Source organism: Papio anubis, chromosome 5 (assembly GCF_008728515.1).
Source record: "Papio anubis isolate 15944 chromosome 5, Panubis1.0, whole genome shotgun sequence".
Classification (NCBI taxonomy): Eukaryota; Metazoa; Chordata; class Mammalia; order Primates; family Cercopithecidae; genus Papio; species Papio anubis.
In genome coordinates, this window is record NC_044980.1 from 147064473 (window position 1) to 147084167 (window position 19695).

The 19695-nt window shown below is 43.2% G+C and overlaps 1 protein-coding gene across 1 annotated transcript in view; it reads left to right on the forward strand.

Annotated features, from left to right (window-relative positions):
* Positions 1-5624, forward strand: part of GALNT10 (polypeptide N-acetylgalactosaminyltransferase 10) — a 230187-nt gene extending 224563 nt beyond the window's left edge. Inside the window, exons 11-12 of the mRNA XM_017960065.3 lie at positions 447-596; positions 1455-5624. Of these exons, the coding sequence (XP_017815554.2) occupies positions 447-596; positions 1455-1613 (309 nt within the window). The 3' untranslated portion in view covers positions 1614-5624. The remainder of the gene's footprint in view (positions 1-446; positions 597-1454) is intronic.
* Positions 5625-19695: the final 14071 nt, after the last annotated feature.

Below are 19695 nucleotides of genomic sequence, written 5' to 3' on the forward strand. Positions count from 1 at the left end.
AGACAGAGTCTCACTCTGTCCCCCATGCTGGAGTGAAGTGGTGAAATCTTAGCTCACTGCAACCTCTGCCTCCTGGGCTCAAGTGATTCTCATGCCTCAGCCTCCCGAGTAGATGGGATTACGAGCACACGCCACCACACTCAGCTAATTTTTCTATTTTTAGTAGAGACAGGGTTTCACCACATTAGCCAGGCTGCTCTCAAGCTCCTGGCCTCAAAGTGATCCACCCATCTTGGCCTCCCAAACTGCTGGTATTACAGGTGTGAGCCACCACACCCAGCCAAGTTAGTAACTTTTAAAGCTAGGTGGTTAGAATAGGAGTCACAGTTAATATATTATTTTTTGGACCTCTGAGTTTGAATTTTTCCATAATTTAAAAAAAAAAATGGAGAAAAAAAGGAAGTCCTTGGCTTTGCTGTCCTTATTTATGATACCCCTGTGCACAGGTATTCACCTTCACCTGGAGAGAGGACATCCGGCCTGGAGACCCCCAGCATACGAAGAAGTTCTGCTTTGATGCCATCTCCCACACCAGCCCTGTCACGCTCTACGACTGCCACAGCATGAAGGGCAACCAGCTGTGGAAATACCGCAAAGTAAGACGCGATGTGCCGGGAGCAGGGCACCTGCTTGATATTTTTTAAGGCCATATAGTGCCTCACCCCTTCTTTCAACAGAGTCCATCCACTTATTCATTTGTGCCACAAACCTACCATGCTGGATTTTGCAGTCATTCAAGAGTAGTCAGAAATCTAGACTTCACTGTGAAATCCCCAAGTCTTAAATGTTGGTAACTGATTCCATTTAAAAAAGAAAAGCATGGCCAGGCACAGTGGTTCATGCCTGTAATCCCAGCACTTTGGGAGGCCGAGGTGGGTGGATCACCTGAGGTCAGGAGTTTGAGACTAGCCTGGCCAACATGGTGAAACCCCGTCCCTACTAAAAATACAAAAATCAGCCAGGCGTGGTGGCTCATGCCTGTACTCCCAGCTACTCAGGAGGCTGAAGCAGGAGAATCACTTGAATCTGGGAGGCGGAGATTGCAGTGAGCCAAGATTGCACCACTGCACTCCAGCCTGGGTGACAGGGTAAGAACCTGTCTCAAAAAAAAAAAAAAAAAGAAAAAGATAAAAGTGCATACACACACACACACACACACACACACACGAGGACCAGTGAGATTTGACAGGACGTGGGCAGTGTCTAGATCCCAGGTCTGGAAGCAGCATGCATCATTTCTGGTCACATCCCAGTGGGCAGAACCCAGTCCCATGGCAACACCAGCTGCAAGGGAGGCTGGGCAGCATCTGGTTGTGTGCTCAGGAGGAAAACCAACAGGTGTAGGAACAGCTAGTCAGTCACTTCTTCACTTTCTCATTGCTGGTATTGTTGCTGTGGTTTGACTGGTCACATGTCTCCAGTGCTGTCTGGTTTATTACCTCCATGTTTTATAGGACAAGACCCTGTACCACCCTGTCAGTGGCAGCTGCATGGACTGCAGTGAAAGTGACCATAGGATCTTCATGAACACCTGCAACCCATCCTCCCTCACCCAGCAGTGGCTGTTTGAACACACCAACTCAACAGTCTTGGAAAAATTCAATAGGAACTGAGCCCTCGTGTCCCCTTGGCAGGCCCTCCCCAGGGTCTGGCACTCACTGCAGCCTTCCTCTTTCAAGGGAGGCAGGGCCTCTGTGGGCACTGGGTGTAAAAGGTGCTGGCCAAATGGTTCAGGGTAAAGAGGGCTCTTGATTCAGGGCCTGGGGTCTGCCTGGTCCTTGAACCCCTGAGTTGTGGGGGTAGGGTGAAGAGCATATCCCACAAGAGGCCCCACAGGGAGCAGAGCCTGCTTTAATCCCTGCTGGCCTCACAGAAAAGCAACAGGGCCTTTTCAACTTTGTCACTATGTCCCCTTGAGCATTATGTGGGAGAATACCAAGGTAGCCTAGGCCACCCAAAAGTGAGTCCTGCAAGGTTGCCCAGCCCTCAGATGGCTCTCCTACATGATGGTGCTTTAGAAAGAAATGTAAAATTTGCCTGTTTGGGGCAGCTTTTAGTATCGATGTCACTCATCTGCCGCAGAAGGGAAAGAAGTCCTCTTGGGGCTTTTTAGTTTCTACTGTCCTTGGGGGGGACATTGCAGTGACTGCCCAGCTTCTGTTCTCTGTCACAGCCCCAGGTGATTTGGTCTGGTCAAAGGCCATACTTAGGGTCTTAGGAGTGTTCAATACTGAATGCTGATCAGCTGCCAGGTGAGGAGTCAGAAGAGGGACCCCCCCAGACACTTCTCTGCAGCTGTGGACATGCGGGATATCTCCCTCTGCTCTCTGGGTATTTGAAATGTCCATTTTAGCACTCTCCAGGCACAAGGACAGCCCAGCCACCAGCTTTACAGGGCAGTGTTTCAGATGGCCCTGAGCCCACAGAAAAGTCCGAGCAGACCTCCAAACTAGAAAAGCTGGCTGATTTGCCCTGATCCATGCTTCCATTTCCCCGTCTCTCTTCCCCAGGCCTCAAAAGAGGAACAGAGATGATGCGAGGTGCTCACCTCACAGAGTCTGGAGGTCTCCAGGATCAACTCTGGGCAAAGTGCCTGCCTCTGACCTCATCATGGTTCTAGTTCTCATATAAAACCCCAGAATTTTTAAAGAACTCTATAAATGGATTGCAAACTAGGATGCTACATAGGATTCTGGTATCCCACATCCAATATGGATTTCTAGAATGCTGTGATTAAAGGAGCCAACCGGGTGTAATACAGTCAAGGCAGCCCCCAGCCTAGAGACAATCTGTGAAATCCCAAGTTAGTAGTGTTGGGGAAGCAGGGGGACATGTGTCCCTCAGCTCAGCAGAGGCTGTGGTACAACATGGTCCTCGGTGAAGACCTGCACCCCTGGAATCTCCCACAATCATCACAACTGTAGTCTCATTTCTGTGGAGAAAAGAACCCGATATCCCACAGCCAGATATACACCCAGCTCCATGCTGGCCCTTCATGTTTACCTTTTGCTTTGTTAATTACATGTCAGACTCCTGGAGGGCCTCCAGACTAATAGGAAGCATTTCTGTAACCAACCTGCTGCCCACTGATTTGGAAATGGAAATTGCATTCCACTATCTACAGCTTCCACCAGCTAGCCCAGGAAATACTTGAAATCAGCATTCCAATTAGTGTTGAGTCTCTCGATTGTGTCATTTACCAATTAAATGACTGAGACCTAAGTCTGGGAACAGAGCCACAAATCTGCCTTTGAGATGCTGGCGGATCTCAAGGCCATCAATTATTGGGGGAGGGAGGGACAGACACTCCCAATCATCCACCAGTCAGACCGAATGTGTAGCTGGCAAGGAATTACTTCCACTTCTGGCCCAGCACAAGCCCTGCTCTGGCCGCCTGTCTGCAAGAGAGGTGGCCCCTCTGCTTGCAGCGCTTACATGTTGATCCCAGTGTCCTTTTCCAAATAAGTGCTGTAGCTTTAGAAGTGGCCCTCTATAGAAGTCAAAAGATGAGGCCTCTTCTAGAATCTAGGATAACAAGAGTGTTGGCAGTTTGAAGAGTTGAATTGAGATTCATCATCAAAGAGCAATGCAGTGTCATTAAAATAAAAACTGTGCCTTTTAAAAAGAAAAATGCAAATATACAGCAAATCCCTAAACTTGAACCATTTCCTAGTGCCTTGCTAGACAAACATAAAGGGGCAGGGTTGTGGGGAGGGGAACATTTCTGGCAGCATGTGCAGTTCCTACTGGATGAGTGTGTGTTTCTTAATGTCTAATTTCAAGCAGGAGATGTTGGGCCTGGAGCAACATCTGAGATGTCCCCCAAGGGTGAGAGGCCAGATTTATTCCAGTCAGTGCAAGTCACACTCCAAACTAAAGGCTGGGCAGTGCGTTTAGTCTGTGGCCTAGAAGGCCTCATCGGCCCCTGAGAGGAGGCCTTGCATTACCTCACTGGGACCTGTTTGGGGGCCATCCCTGCGGTCCACCCTCTGAACCCCAGCATGTTTGTCCTGTTTTTTACCATTGGGTTAAGGGGTGCCGAGCACTAGCTAGACTTCCACACAGTCTCGCCCCAAGTGGGTGGCAGTGTTCCTGGCATGACCAGGATTCCTGTGAAAGCAGGAGCGGCAGCAAGCCGTCCTGGGCCTGCCTTTCCATCCTTTGGTTCTCCTTTCCAGTCTAGGTTCACACCCTGAAAAGGGATGGGTGTGTCCTCTGAGCACTCTGGCATTTGTCATTGCTGAGTCCACATCAGTAGGTCCTGGGACTTGACAAAGTATGCGGGAGGGGAAGGAAGGACAGAACTTGACTGTCTCCGTTTGATGGACCAACTGATCAATTGCCAGTACTAAGCCTCTCATTGTTATGGCTTCCTTTTTGAAAACCGCCTGTCTCAAGGATTCAGGTTTCCGCTCATATCCCCAGCTGATACTCAATAGAACTCAGCCAGGAGCATATAGAGATGCTGACAGTCAGGTGATGGGTGAGACTGTGGGTCCCTTTTCCTCTAAAGCCTTTACTCTGAAGATAAGGTCACAAAATAGGGTGTGATTGGAAAGTATCGTGACCATGTGGCCCACCAGCAGCCTTTCCAAAGGGGAACTCCAGAAACATTTCATAATGCAGACAGCACGGTTGCTTTAAGAACAAGGTCTTTGGAGGTGGCTAACCTTGCAGGCACGTGTGTGAAAAGCCATCCCATCTTCTGCCTCCAATTGGAGCTTTCAGCTTTTAAAACAATCAGAAACTATTGATTCTTCCCTTTAGGAAAAAATCGCTCAGGCAGAACGGGGTACATCCACAGGAAGAATCTGACGAGAGGATGTGACAGTCGGTCCAGGAGAGAAAGAGCGGTTTCTGTTGAAGATGTAGCAAATAGATTTCCAAAGTCTACATGACATTCACTTTTCAAACTTCCCACCAGTTGAATTTCTTTTTTTTCCGTAAGAAATAGGTGATGTCTTGGAAAACAGCTCCTTGTGTCTCTCTGTGCATCTCCATTTTCCTAGTCTCTGGAGTCTCAAAAAGAGTGGCAAAGCACTTTACAGTAATAACTGAGGAATCAGATTCCCTGTTTCAGCGATACCTAGTTTGTACAGTTGGGTGATCTTTTATAATTCCTAGGAGGTAATGCATTTTTAATGTTTTCTGAAGCTTTGTAAGCGTGAGAGAGGGACAAGAAGTGCAGTTCTGTTCTGGAATTCTTTATTGCTTTCAACGGACACTCTTTGTGAAAAATCCAAGTAATATTTTAGTTCAAACTTGATCTTGAGCCAAGGCCCACTGCCACCTCTGGGGTGGGAGTTGGACCTACATACCAAGTGACAAGTTCATCTTAACATCTGCTTCCAGAATGGCTTTGATTCAGCTGTGCCAGGCAACAGAACAGGGTCAGACTCCTGATCTGTTATATGTTATCAAGCCAATAACGGCTTGAAGACTAGGATCCCAAAGGGGTTGCAGGCAGGGAATATTTGGAAATTCAGACTGGAATTCCAGGCCGAAAGCTCAAGACCACCAGCCTCTCCCCCTGCCTGGAAAAATGAGCCTTTGTGAAAGACTGATTTACCATGTACAATTGTGATTGTAAACGTTGTTGAGTAAACCTCCAGACTTTCTCTAAAGTGGTCTCTGCCTTCTTCCTTCTCATGTGTCATTCTTCTTTCCATCATTCTTCACACAGACCACCCACTTCAGACTCAGGCACTCTGCTGGGTACTAAAAACTAATTCCCAGCAGCCATCAGTCTAGAGTGGAAGGTCCTGACGCTTCCAGCTCCACCTGTGGTCCTATGATTGAGTCTTGGTTGGGGGCTACAGGTGACAATGAACGGAAGCTGCGCCCTCATGCTGTCACTCAGGGACCACCGGCAGGTGCTATGGACCATGACTTGATGAAGGCTGAATAACAGAAAGGGAAAATTCTGACCCAAGATGGCGTGGTGACTGACTGAGTCCAGGTTTTCAGTATGCCCACGCTCATGTTATCCTCACACAATAACACCTTACAGCTTTGTAGACAACGGGGAGAGATTCCATTTTTAAAGCCTTTTATACCTGCTGTACCCCCCGGACACTCAGAAGAATTCCATGAAACAGATAAGAGAAAAATATTAGCTATCATTCAGTAAAAATGTATCAAGTGCCTACTATATACCAGGCACTCTGCTAGAAATTAAAAGATCGTGCAAGGCACTTATGATCTAGTTAGAAAAATAGACATTAAACAAATGATCATTAAAATAAGTGTATAGTTAGGGACTGTGGTAAGCTCTGCAAAGGAGAAGTACATGTGAGAGTATAAGCATTTGACCTTAGCAAGAAGGTCATGGAGCATGCTGAATCAGCTAAGATCTTGTCATGATATAGCCCACTCCTGGAGTAACAGAAGACAGTTTAATGAAGGAACTATTGCAGAAGTATGTGTAGGATTAAGGAAACAACAAAGGATGGTGAAGCACCTAAGGAATAGCAGAAATGGGAAGCTGTTACTACTCGTAAGCCTGAAAAGGCAAGAAGCAGTGGTGTTACTAGAATGCAGAGAAGGCTGTAGCCAGGAACGGGGACTTCCCAATGGGATCTGCAGTTGCAGATAGTAAATTGCAGCTATTGCCAAAACAAGAGGAGATGGGAGGAATACATACCCTGTCCTTCCTCCTTTTCTACCTTCCAGTCATCTGCCACTCACTGCCTCCCATTGGGTAAACCCAGTAATTCAAACTCACATAAAGAAAGAAAAAGCACTGGTCAAAATAACTATATAGGTAAATATAGAAGACAGTATAGATAGGGGTTTTTTTTTATAACTCATTTTTTCTCCTAGCTGATTTAAAAGGAAACTGCATAATTAAATAATTATAAATCTATTGAAGGGCACACAATGTGCAAGGATGTAATTTATATGTCAATAACTAACAAGAAAGAGGAGGAGGAAAGGGACAGAGCTATATAAGAGCAAAGTTGCGGTATACTATAACCTGAATCAGAAATTTTTTATTTAAGACATTAATTTTAACCCCCAGGGCAACAACTAAGAAAATAACTCAAAAATACATAGTTTTTAAAAAGAGAAGGGAATCAAAATGGTACATTAGAAAATAACACAAAAGAAAGTAGTAATGGAGGAATTGAACAAAAAAGATATGACATAAAAAAAAATAGCAAAATGGCAGAAGTAAGTCCTTCCTTATTGGCAATTACATTAAATGCAAATGGATTCAACTCTCCTTATAAAAAGGCATGGATTGACAGAATGGCCCAACTATAAGCTGTCTACAAGAGACACACTTTAGATATAAAGATACAAATAAATGGAAAATTTTAAAGTGGAAAAAGATATTCCACACAAACAGTAACCAACAAAGAGCTGCAGTGGTTATAATGGCAGGCAAAACAGACTTTAAGACAAAAATTTTTGCTAGAGATAAAGAAGGACATTTTATAATGATAAAGGGTCAAGAAAAAGATAGAAGGTATAACAACTAAAAATACATGTGCACCTAATAATGGAGCCCCAAAACACATGAAGTAAAAACTGACAGAATTGAAAGAAGAAATAATTATTTGACAAGAATAGCTGCAGACTACAGTATCCCACTTTTAATAATGAATAGAACAACTAGACATAAGATCAATAAGGAAATATAAAACTTAAATAATACTGTAAACCAACTGGAACTAACATCTATAGAACACTCACCCATCAACAGCAGAATACCATAACAACACAAAAGGAGAAAAGGAACAGAGCAACAACAGAGTTCAAGTGCACATCAAACATTCTCCAGGATAGGTTATATGTCAGGTAATAAAACAAGACTCAATAAATTGTAAAAGACTGAAGTAACATAAAATAGGTTATTCAGCTACAATAGAATGTAATTAGAAATCAGTAATGGAAAATTTGGGGAAATTCAAAAATATATGGAAATTAAACAAACACTTTTAATGACCAATGGGTCAAAAAAGAATTCCCAGGAAAATTAGAAAATTATTTGAGACAAACGAAAATAAAAACATGACATATCAAAATTCATGGAATGTAGAAAAAGCAGTGCTCAGAGGGAAATTTATGACTATAAATGCCTACACTTGAAAAGAATAAAAATTTCAGTTAATAATCCAACCTTCCACCTTAAGAAACTAGAAAAAGAGCAAATGTAACCCAAAGCAAACAGAAGGCAATAATAAAGATTAGAGCAGAAATCAAAGAGATTAGACAAATAGAAAAAAAATCAACGAAACCGAGAGTTGGTTCCTTGTAAAGAAAAGGGTTGTCTACAAAAATGGGCAAACTTTCAGCTAGACTGACCAAGAAGAAATAAGTTGTATTGCTACACACTGACAATAAACAAAAATTAAATTAAGAAAATCCATTTGTGGCTGGGTGTGGTGGCTCGCGCCTGTAATCCCAGCACGTTAGGAAGTTAAGGCACGTAGATCACTTTAACCCAGTTCAAAACGAGCATGGACAACATCGTGAGACCCTGTCTCTACAAAAAAAAATTAAAACTTAGCCAGGTATGATGGTACACATCTGTAGTCTCAGCTACTAGGGAAGATGAAGTGGGAGGATACCTTGAGCCCAGGAGTTTGAGGCTGCAGTGTGTCAAGATCACACCACTGCACTCCAGCCTGGGTGACAAAGTGAAACCCTGTCTCAAAAAAACAAAACAAAACAAAAAGGAAAATTCATTTATAACAGCAATTGGGGAAAATAAAATACTTAGAAATAAATTTAGCCAAATAAGTGCAAGACTGACAACTATAAAACATTGTTGAAGGATATTAAAGAAGACTAAGAAAGTGACATTCCCTGCTCATGAATCAGAAAACAATATTAAGATCACAATACTTGCCAAGCTGATCTACAGATTCAATGCAATCTACATCAAAATTTTCAATGCTAGCTGGGCGCAAGGGCTCACACCTGTAATCCCAGCACTTTGGGAGGCCGAGACGGGTGGCTTACCTGAGCTCAGGAGTTCAAGACCAGCCTGGGCAACATGGTGAAACTCCATCTCTACTAAAAATATAAAAATCAGCTGGGTGCAGCGGCGCGCGCCTGTAATCCCAGCTACTGGGGAGGTTGAGGCAGGAGAATCACTTGAACCCAGGAGGCAGAGGTTGCAGTTAGTGAGATCACATCACTGCACTCTGGCCTGGGAGACAGAACAAAACTCCATCTCAAAAAAAAAAAAAAAACTTCAACGCCTTTTTTGTAGAAATGGACAAGTTGATCCTAGAGTTGACATGGAAATGTAAATGATCCAGAATAGTCACAAAAATCTTGAAAAAGAATAACAAAGCTGGAGGACTTACACATTTCAATTCCTAAATTTTCTACAAAGATACACTAATGCAGACACACATAAGGACAGACATATAGATCAATGGAATAGAACTGAGAGTCCAGAACTCATACATTTATAGTCTATTGCTTTTTGACAATGGTATCAAAACCATTCAACGGAGAGACAACAGCCTTTTTGAAACATGGCACTAGGGAAGACCAGGTGCGGTGGCTCACACCTATAAGTAACCCCAGCACTTTGGGAGGCCGAGGCAGGCAGCTCACCTAAGGTCAGGAGTTCGAGACCAGCCTGGCTAACATGGTGAAACCCCGTCTCTACTGAAAATACAAAATTAGCCAGGCATGGTGGCGGGCACCTGTACTCCCAGCTACTTGGGAGGCTGAGGCAGGAGAATCACTTGAACCTGGGAGGTGGAGGTTGCGGTGAGCCAAGATCATGCCACTGCACTCCAGTCTGGGCAACAGAGTGAGAGTCCATCTCAAAAAAGAAAAAAAAATGGCACTAGGACAATTGTATATCCACATACGAAAGAACGGATTTGTACCTTTACCTCACACTGCATACAAAAATTACCTTAAAATGGATAAAAGACTTAAATGTAACAGTGAAAACTAAAAAATTTATAGAATAAAGAATAAATGTTAATCTTTGTGACCTTAAGTTAGACAATAGTTTCCTAAATATATATTAAAAACACAATCAACTAAAGAATAAATAAATTGGACTTCATTGATTTAAAATTAAATTTTAAAATTAATTATCAAATTTTAAATTAAATTGGTTTTTTTGTTTTGTTTTTGAGACAGAGTCTCACTCTGTCACCCAGGCTGGAGTGCAGTGGCACGATCTCGGCTCACTGCAGCCTCCACCTCCTGGGTTCAAGCAATTCCCCTACCTGGGACTTCAGGTGCTGGGCAGGCTGGGACTACAGGCGCGCACCACCACGACCAGTTAATTTTTGTATTTTTAGTACAGAGGGGGTTTCACTCTGTTAGCCAGGATGGTCTTGATCCCCTGCCCTCATGATCTGCCCACCTCAGCCTCCCAAAGTGGTGGGATTACAGGCATGAGCCACTGCACCTAGCCTTAAAATTAATTATGAAATTTTTTATTGTTTTAAAATTAATTATTAAATTTTAAATTAAATTTTAAAATTAAAATCAAATTAAAAACTACTTTACCTCAATGTACACTATTAAGAAAGTGAAAAGAGGCCAGGTGCAGTGGCTCACACCTATAATCCCAGCACTTTGGGAGTCTGAGGTGGGCAGATCACTTCAAGTCAGGAGTTTGAGAGCATCCTGACCAACATGGTGAAACCCCGTCTCTACTAAAAATACAAAAATTAGTCAGAAGTGGTGGTGGACACCTGTAATCCCAGCTACTTGGGAGGCTGAGGCAGGAGAATCACTTGAACCCAAAAGGCGGAGGTTGCAGTGAGCCAAGATCATGCCATTGCACTCCAGTCTGGGCGACAGAGTGAGGCTCTGCCTTGAAAAAAAAAAAGAAAAAGAAAAAAGAAAGAAAAGAAAAGAAAAGAAATTAAAAGAAAACAGAAAAAAACTCACAGAATGAGAACATATTTTCCAATCATACTTGACAAGGGTCTGCTATCCAAAATATATAAAGGGATCTCTGGCAATACAACACTCAAAAGATGAATAACCCAGGCAAAGATTTGAACACACATATCTACAGCCAACTGATCTTTCACAAAGTCAACAAAAATATACACTGCAGAACGGACACCCTTTTCAATTAATGGTGATGAGAAAATTGGATTGCCATACATGGAAGAATGAAACTGGACCCTTATCTCTCACCATGTAAAAAGCAATTCAAAATGGATTAAAGACTTGAATGCAGTACATGAAACTATAAAAATACTAGAAGAAAAACTAGGGGAAACTCTTCTAGACATTGATCTAGGCAAAGAATTCATGACTAAGACCTCAAAAGCACAGGCAACAAAAACAAAAATAGACAAATAGGACTTTAAACAGTTCTGCATAGCAGGCCGGGCGCGGTGGCTCACGCCTGTAATCTCAGCACTTTGGGAGGCCAAGGCGGGTGGATCACGAGGTCAGGAGTTCAAGACCACCCTGGCCAAGATGGTGAAACCCCGTCTCTACTACAAATACAAAAATTAGCCAGACGTGTTGGCAGGCACCTGTAATCCCAGCTACTTGGGAGGCTGAGGAAGGAGAATCGCTTGAACCCAAGGGGCAGAGGTCACGCCACTGCACTCCAGGCTGGGCAACAGAGCAAGACTCCATCTCAAAAAAAATAAAAAGTTCTGCATAGTAAAAGAGTGAACAGACAACCTGCAGAATGGGAGAAAATATTTGCAAACTGTACACCCAACAGGGGACTAATATCCAGAATTTTGAAGGAACTCAAACTACTCAACAACCAAACAGATAATCTCATCAAAAAGTGGGCTAAGGATATGAATAGTCATTTTTCAAAAAAAAAAAAAAAGCAAATGGCCAACAAGCATATGAAAAAAGTTCAATATCACAAATCATCACGGAAATGCAAATTAAAACCACAATGAAATATCATCTTACACCAATCAGCATGACTATTATTGAAAAGACAAAAAAATAACAGATGTTGGCTAGGATGTGGAGAAAAGGAAACTCTTATACACTGCTGGTGGGAATGTTAATTAGTATAACCTTTATGGAAAACAGTATCTACCCAAAGGAAAAGGAATCACTCTATCAAAAAGATACCTACACTGGTATGTTTATCGCAGCACCACTCACAATAGCAAAGATATGGAATCAACCTAAATGTCCATCAACAGATAATTGGATAAAGAAAATGTGGTATGTAAATATATATAGTGTGTGTGTTTGTACATACATATATACATGTATGTGTGTATACATATGTGTATATACACACATACACTAATATTCCATTGTGTGTGTGTATACGTGTGTGTGTGTGTATATATATATGCACACAGGCACCCACACACACAATGGAATATTATTCAGCCATAAAAAGGAATGAAATAATGTATTTTGCAGCAACATGGATGGAGCTAGAGGCCATTAACTCAAAATAAACAAGTCAGACACAGAGAGACAAATGTTGCATGTTCTCACTTATAAGTGGGAGCTAAATAATGTATACACATGGAAATAGAGTGTGAAGTAATAGTCGATGAAAACTCAGGTCTCCATTGAGTGGGAGTTGGGAGGGGGTGAAGGCTGAGAAATTACCTAATGGGCAAAATGTATATTACTCCAGTGATGGATACACTAAAAACCCTGACTTTACCACTGTGTAATCTAGGCTTGTAACAAAATGACACTGTACTCCATAAATTTACACAAATAAATTAAAAAAGAAGGGGTGATGGTTGCACAACTTTGTAAATATATTAAAAACCACTGAATTGTACACTTTAAAATGGTGAACTTTATGGTACGTGAATTTTATTTTTGTGGGGGCGGAGACAGAGTCTCGCTCTGTTGCCCAGGCTGGAGTGCAGTGACACAGTCTTGGCTCACTGCAACCTCTGCCTCCTGGGTTCAAGCAATTCTCATGCCTCAGCCTCCTGGGTAACTGGGATTACAGGCATGTGCCACCATACCTGGCTAATTTTTGTACTTTAAGTAGAGACAAGGTTTCACCATTTTGGCCAGGCTGGTCTGACATCAAGTGATCTGCCTGCCTCAGCCTCCCAAAGTGCTAGGATTACAGGCGTGAGCCTGGCCTGTATCTTTTAATATATACATTTTAAAAGTTTTAGTTCCTTTATTGTCAACACAGAAGAATGTTTTATTATATGTCCATGTTAAAGCTCTGTCCTATATTTGCATTTTTTAAGTTTATTTGGACAAATTTTATGTGGCCAAATGTATCAATATTTTCTTTTGTAACTTTGTTTTGTTTAAAGAATATTTTTCCACTAATGAATAAGTTACTTTCATCTATATTTACTTCCAAAATGTTTAATCATTTCCTGAAAAAGATTAAACTGTTTTATTAGGAAAAAAGAAAAAGACAGAAAAAAAAAAAGGGCAGGGGAGAGTATTCCAGGTGCAGGGTCCAGCATGTGCAAAGACCCCACGGAGGGAGTATGACAGGCATGAAAGGCAGGCAGGCTGGAGCAGAGAGTGGGAAGGAAAGAGGAGAACAGGGAGAGGGTAGGCAAAAGCCAGCACCATAGGCCCTTGTGGGCCACGTTAAGGAGACTTGATCTTTATTTTAAGAGTAACAGAAACCATTAAAGGGTTTAAAACTGGACACAGTGTGAGATTATCAGATATGCCCTTGACTGATGTCTGGAGCCAGGAAGTGACTTATTCCACTGCTTGGCACATAATGGGCACCTAGGGCAAACAGACTGAGAAACAAGCCAGGGGAAGTGGCCCTCTGGTGCCTCCTCAAATACACTGACCACTTAGGGGCAAGGTCCCTTCCTTGAGCCAGTGGAAGAATGGGAGGAGGTATTACATTTCTCACCCATTTTAGCTCCTTCTCCTTCCAATCCTGCAAGTGAGAGTAGAATCCAAGGTATCTACGATGCTGAGCTAGACACAGAGTGTGAGCTTTGTTGTGGTGGTGGTGGTGGTGGTGGTGGTGGTGGCGGCGGTGGTTGGCGGTGGTGGTGGTGGTGGTAGTGGCAGTAGCATACTTATTGGGAAACAATCAGAGAAGCTGGCAATTTGCGCAAAGTTTTGGGTTCTACTTTTCTCTGTTTGGTTGGAACTAGGGCTTGGGGATCCTGGAACTTAGCAGAGGCTCAATAAGTACTTGACAAGTGGACAAATGGATGAGTACTATAGTTTCAGATACCTGCCAGGCCTTTTTTCCCTCTACTCACAGCCCACAGCCCTTCTGATAGGCCGGGCTCCTGCACTTGTTATATGCTATATCCCATTAAGAGAGTTCCTTCCCTTCCCTAGGCTTCAGATTTTCCACATGAGAATAGGGAGAAGGAGGCAAGTTAGATAATGGTCAGCCTGGACTCGTATGAGTTCTATGAATCTTGCATCTTGTATTTTGAAATGACTTAGGTTTGTTAAGAATTTACTTTCCAAGCTCAGTTGGGGGGTAGGGGTGGGACTCCCTCCCAGTTCTGTTATTGGTGTCTCCCAACCCAGGGCTTCTTGTTTTTGCTGCAAGTGGGTCCAACATTCAACATCCAAGGCTTTCTTGCTGCAGCTGCACACGGCTCTGCCAACCTCTGGCCTCGGGCAGCTGGCTCCACTTTTGCTATCCTCAATGCCTGGTCTGCCCAGCTTAGGGACACCTGGGGTCCATGATGGTGCTGCACGGCAGCCTGCAGTTCTTCCCTTCGAGTGTGACTTCACTCAGGCCTGGCAGAGTGACAGCCCTGGGTGTGCTCACACTCACACTCACACACACCACGGGAACACCACCAAAAAAAATACATGGCGAACCTCAGAAAGGCAGTTTCTTAGCAACTTTACAGCCTTTGTTCATGAGCTCCTTGGAATCCAAGTATCGTCTGATCTCCTGCCAGCTTCCACCCTTGGGTACGAGGAAGAGCATGGCAGGCCTGCCTTTATGAGAGCCCGGAGCTGAGCCCCCACACCACGCCACTGGCCTATCAGTCAGCCTGGGAAGCGGAGGCCCAAATTCTGGGTTTCTCTGGGATCTGGGAAAAAAATCCCTGCTATGATTTCTTCCCAGCTGCAGCCACAGAATCCCAGGGCTTGGTCATTTAATCAACAAACATGGATTGAAATAGGTACTGTGGGCCCATGGTGTTCCGCATTTTGTACCCACAGAGATTGGTCCCAGCTCTGTCCTAGGCCCTGGAAATACCAGGTGCATAAGGGATGATCTGTAACTTCTATGGCCTAGTGATGAAAACAGGTGAGTCCCCACACAAATAAAAAGAGAATAACTTGATTACCACTGCCCTACAGGTAACTTTACTCCAGGCCTTTATAATAAACTCAAACTCCCTAGCCTGGCCCAAAAGGCCTGTTGGGGCTGACCCCTGCATACTTCTCCATCACCTCCTGGCAGGGCCCCAGTGCCTCACACAGTCCAAGGCTTTCTCACCTTCGGACCCTGTTCTCTCGGCATGGAACACTCTTCCCCGCTGCTCTGCAGCTTCATCCTTTAGGTTTTAGCTTTACTATCACCTCCCCCAAGAGGCTTCCTTGACCACCCTATTAAGAATAGACATCCCCCCATCATCATTCTTAATCATTCTCAGCACCTCTGTAGCTCCTCACGTGGCACGTATCCTGACTTACAGTCGATTGTCATGATTCATGGTAGTTATGTTCTGTAAGTCACCATGAACACGGTTAGTGAATACTGAACTATTGTCCCCAGGGGACATACAGGGCTACATTCCTGCAAGCCTCTGATCACAACATTTTAATCAAGTGATCAATACATAATCTTGTTTTATATGCATTTCTGTTTAGAGACACCTTAGTTAATATTTATCACTGATTCATTAAATTGAACCCACGGCCAATAGCACTATGACTCATGCCACGACAAAGCTTCTCCAACACATATATTTTCCCTGTAAGGCACATCACAGTCTTCTTGTGCTCAGGAACACTAGACAGCACTTCAGCCCTATGCTTGGGCACCATGTAAACCAAAATCACCAACAGAAAGTATAAAAATATGAAAAATGTGGCCCTCAATAAACCCCCAAAGGACACTTGTTTACAGTATGAGAGCTGAAACAAGAAGGCAGATGTCCTCTGGTTTGACCTTAGCTGTGAACGTATGTGCCTATCGGCTGGTATAACAAAATAACTTAACGTGGTTGACAACAGAAATTTATTTCTCACAGTCTTGGAAGCTCGGAAGTCCGAGATCAAGGTGCCAGCAGAGTCAGTATCTGTTAAGAGCCCACTTCCTGGTTCACAGACTGCCATTTTTTCACTATGTCCTCATACGGCGGAAAAGAAGAGGGAGCTCTGCAGTGTCTTTTTATAAGGGTACTAATCCCATTCATTAGGGCTCCATCTTCATGAATTAATCACTTACCAAAGGTCCTATCTCCTAATTGGGGATTTGGATGTCAACAAACGAATTCAGGAAGGGACACAAACATTCAGTCTGTGACAGTGCATGTTGAACAACTCGAACTTTCTTCACCACTCTGTGCATATGCACATCCTCAAGTAATCTCAAAAGTGCCATATGGCAGGGTGTGGTGGCTAATGCCTGTAACCCCAGTATTTTGGGAGGCTGAAGCAGGAGGATCATTTAAGGCCAGGAGTTTAAGACCAGCATGAGCAACATAGCAAGACCCCATCTCTACAAAAAACAAACAAAAAAAAGCCAGATGTGGTGGCGCACGCCTGTAGTCCCAGCTACTAGGAAGGCTGAGAGAGAGGACTGCTTGAGCCCAGGAGGTCAAGACTGCAATGAGCTGTGATTGTACCATTGCACTCTAGCCTGGGTGACAGAGTGAGACCCAGTCTCAAAAAATACAATTTTTTTAAAGTGCAATGAGCATTGATTTTTTTTTTTTTTTTTTTTTTGAGACAGGGTCTTGCTCTGTCACTCCAGCTGGAGTGCAGAAGTGCAATCTCAGCTCACTGCAGCCTCCACCTCCCGGGTTCAAGTGATTCTCCTGCCTCAGCCTCCCGAGTAGCTGGGATTACAGTTGCCCGCCACCATGCCCAGCTAATTTTTATACTTTTAGTAGAGACCGGGTTTCACCATGTTGGTCAGGCTGGTCTTGAACTCCTGACCTCAGGTGATCCACCTGCCTCAGCCTCCCAAAGTACTGGGATTACAGGCGTGAGCCACCACACCCGGCTATGAGCACTGATTTTTGAGATTACAAATAAATTTTAGTGAGTAGGTAAATTGTAAATCTGGAATCTGTGAATGAGTATAACAATGGAATCTATGGGTAATGCATAATTATGTTATTCACTCATTGGTTACTTCTCCACTTGACTTTGGGCAAGCAAGCCTGTGTCTGTATCATCCACCATTTTATACCCAGCTCTTACCAGAACAGATTTGGACCTCCAAAATTGATGAGCTGTTGGTGAACCAACCAAACTAAAGCTAAACCTTGGAATTATAGTTTTGTGAGACTTATTAATAATCTCATTATTTATCCTACTATTATTTGCATATTTCGTTATGGCCAAAATAAAACCACTTTCCAGGGCTGACTTTTCCTGCCCAAATTCACAAAACACTGATCTATAAACCAAAAGTTATTTTTTCATGGGCATTAGAATTTTCCAGTGGCCCAAATAATTACGTGCAGTCTCCTGGTACGAGCTGAATTATTCTCTAGGGGGAGTTTGCTTGACGGTCTAGCATTAAACAAATGGGAAGCGCAGAGGGCTGAGAGACCATGTGCCTTCCCCACGACACAGTAAACATAGTCCCCTGCTTCCATACACAATGTATTTCGGAATATATTACTAACGTCAAAAGCACAAAAGTCAAGCAACAAATTTATGTTGGGAATAAAAAGTGGTATAGCATGTCCAATTACACCTTCCTTTTTAGACACAATCACTGATCATACGTTTGCTGTCTTTCCTAATGTACCTTCAATTTGATTATTTTCCTTCACAAATCAAAAAACAGCAATAGGCTTAAGAACATCCCATGGAGGCTAAAGATTCATCCCTTTCAATAAGTCTAATGATTTCTATCTTTACACCGAAAGACTAAATGATACACATACTCCTTTTTAAACTCCTTTTTGTTGAGATATAAATCACATATACTACATAAATCACCCACTGAAAATGTACAATTTCATATATTTTAGTATATTTACTAGGTTGTGCAACCATCACTACTAATTTCAAAATACCTTTGTCCCCCTAAAAGAAACCCTGTACCCATAACAGTCACTCCAGTGACTCTCTTCAGTCCCTGACAACCACTAATCTATTTTCTATAGTGTATCTATGGATTTGCCCTTTCTGGACATTTTACATAAATCAAATCATGCACTATGTGGTCCTACATAACTGCTTTCATTTAGCATATTTTCAGTTCATCTGTGTTGCAGCATGTGTCAGTACTTCTTTTGTATCGTTAATATTTCATTGTGTGAATGAACCACATTTTGTTTATCCAAATGTTGATAGATATGTGAGCTGTTTCCACCTTTTGGCTATTGTGAATAATGCTGCTGTTAACATTCATGTAAAAGTGTTTGTGTGGATGAATTCTTTCATTTCTCTTGGGCAGATACCTAAGAGTGGAATTGCTGATTAATAAAGTGAGTCTATCTTTAAAATTTTGAGGAATTGGGCCAGGTGAGCTGGCTCATGCCTGTAATCCCAACACTTTGGGAGGCCGAAGCGGGGTGGATCACCTGAGGTCAGGAGTTCGAGATCAGCCTGGCCAACATGGTGAAACCCCATCTCTACTAAAAATACAAAAATTAGCCGGGCGTGATGGCAGGTGCTTGTAATCCCAACTACTTGGGAGGCTGAGGCAGGAGAATCACTTGAACCCGGGAGGTGGATGTTGCAGTGAGTGGAGATCGCGCCACTGCATTCCAGTCTCAGTGACAAGAGCGAGACTCTGTCTCAGAAAAAAAAAAAATTTTTTTTTGAGGAATTGATACACTGTTTTGCAAAGTGTTTCACCATTTTGCATTCCTACCAGCAATATATGTAGGTTTCAATTTCTCCACATCTTCATCAACACTTGCTATTGTCTGTCTTATTGGCTACAGCCATCCTAGTAGGTGTGAAGTAATACCTAACTAATCGCAGGTTTGATTTGCATTTCCCTTCTGATTTCCCTGGTGATTAGGATGTTGAGCATCTTTGCATGGGCTTACTGGCCATTTGTTTATCTTCTTTGGAGAAATGTCTACTCAAATACTTAGCCCACTTTTCAATTGGGTTATTTGTCTCTTTATTATTGAGTCATAAGAGTTCTGCATATATTCTGAATACAAGTTCTTTATCATAGCGGTCCCCTCCCCCCCCCCCCACCGACATGGACAGGTACTGGTTAGGAATGGGGCTGCCCAGTAGGAGGTGAGCAGCAGGCAAGGGAGCATTAGCACCTGAGCTCTGCCTCCAGTCAAATCGTTGGCAGCATTAGATTTTCATAGGAGTGCGAACCCCACTGGGAAGTGCACATGTGAGGGATCTAGGTTGGGCACTCCTTGTGAGAATCTAATGCCTGACAATCTGAGATGGAGCAGTTTCATCCTGAAACCATCCCCACTCACCCCCAACCCCCTCCCCACCCCCGTCCATGGAAAAACTGTCTTCCACAAAACCGGCCCCTGGTACCAAAAAGGTTGTGGACCACTGCCTTATATATGATTTGCAAACATTTTCTCCCATTCAGTGGGTTGTATTTTCACTTGCTTGACATATGCATACTTCTTATCACTACTATTGGTATGC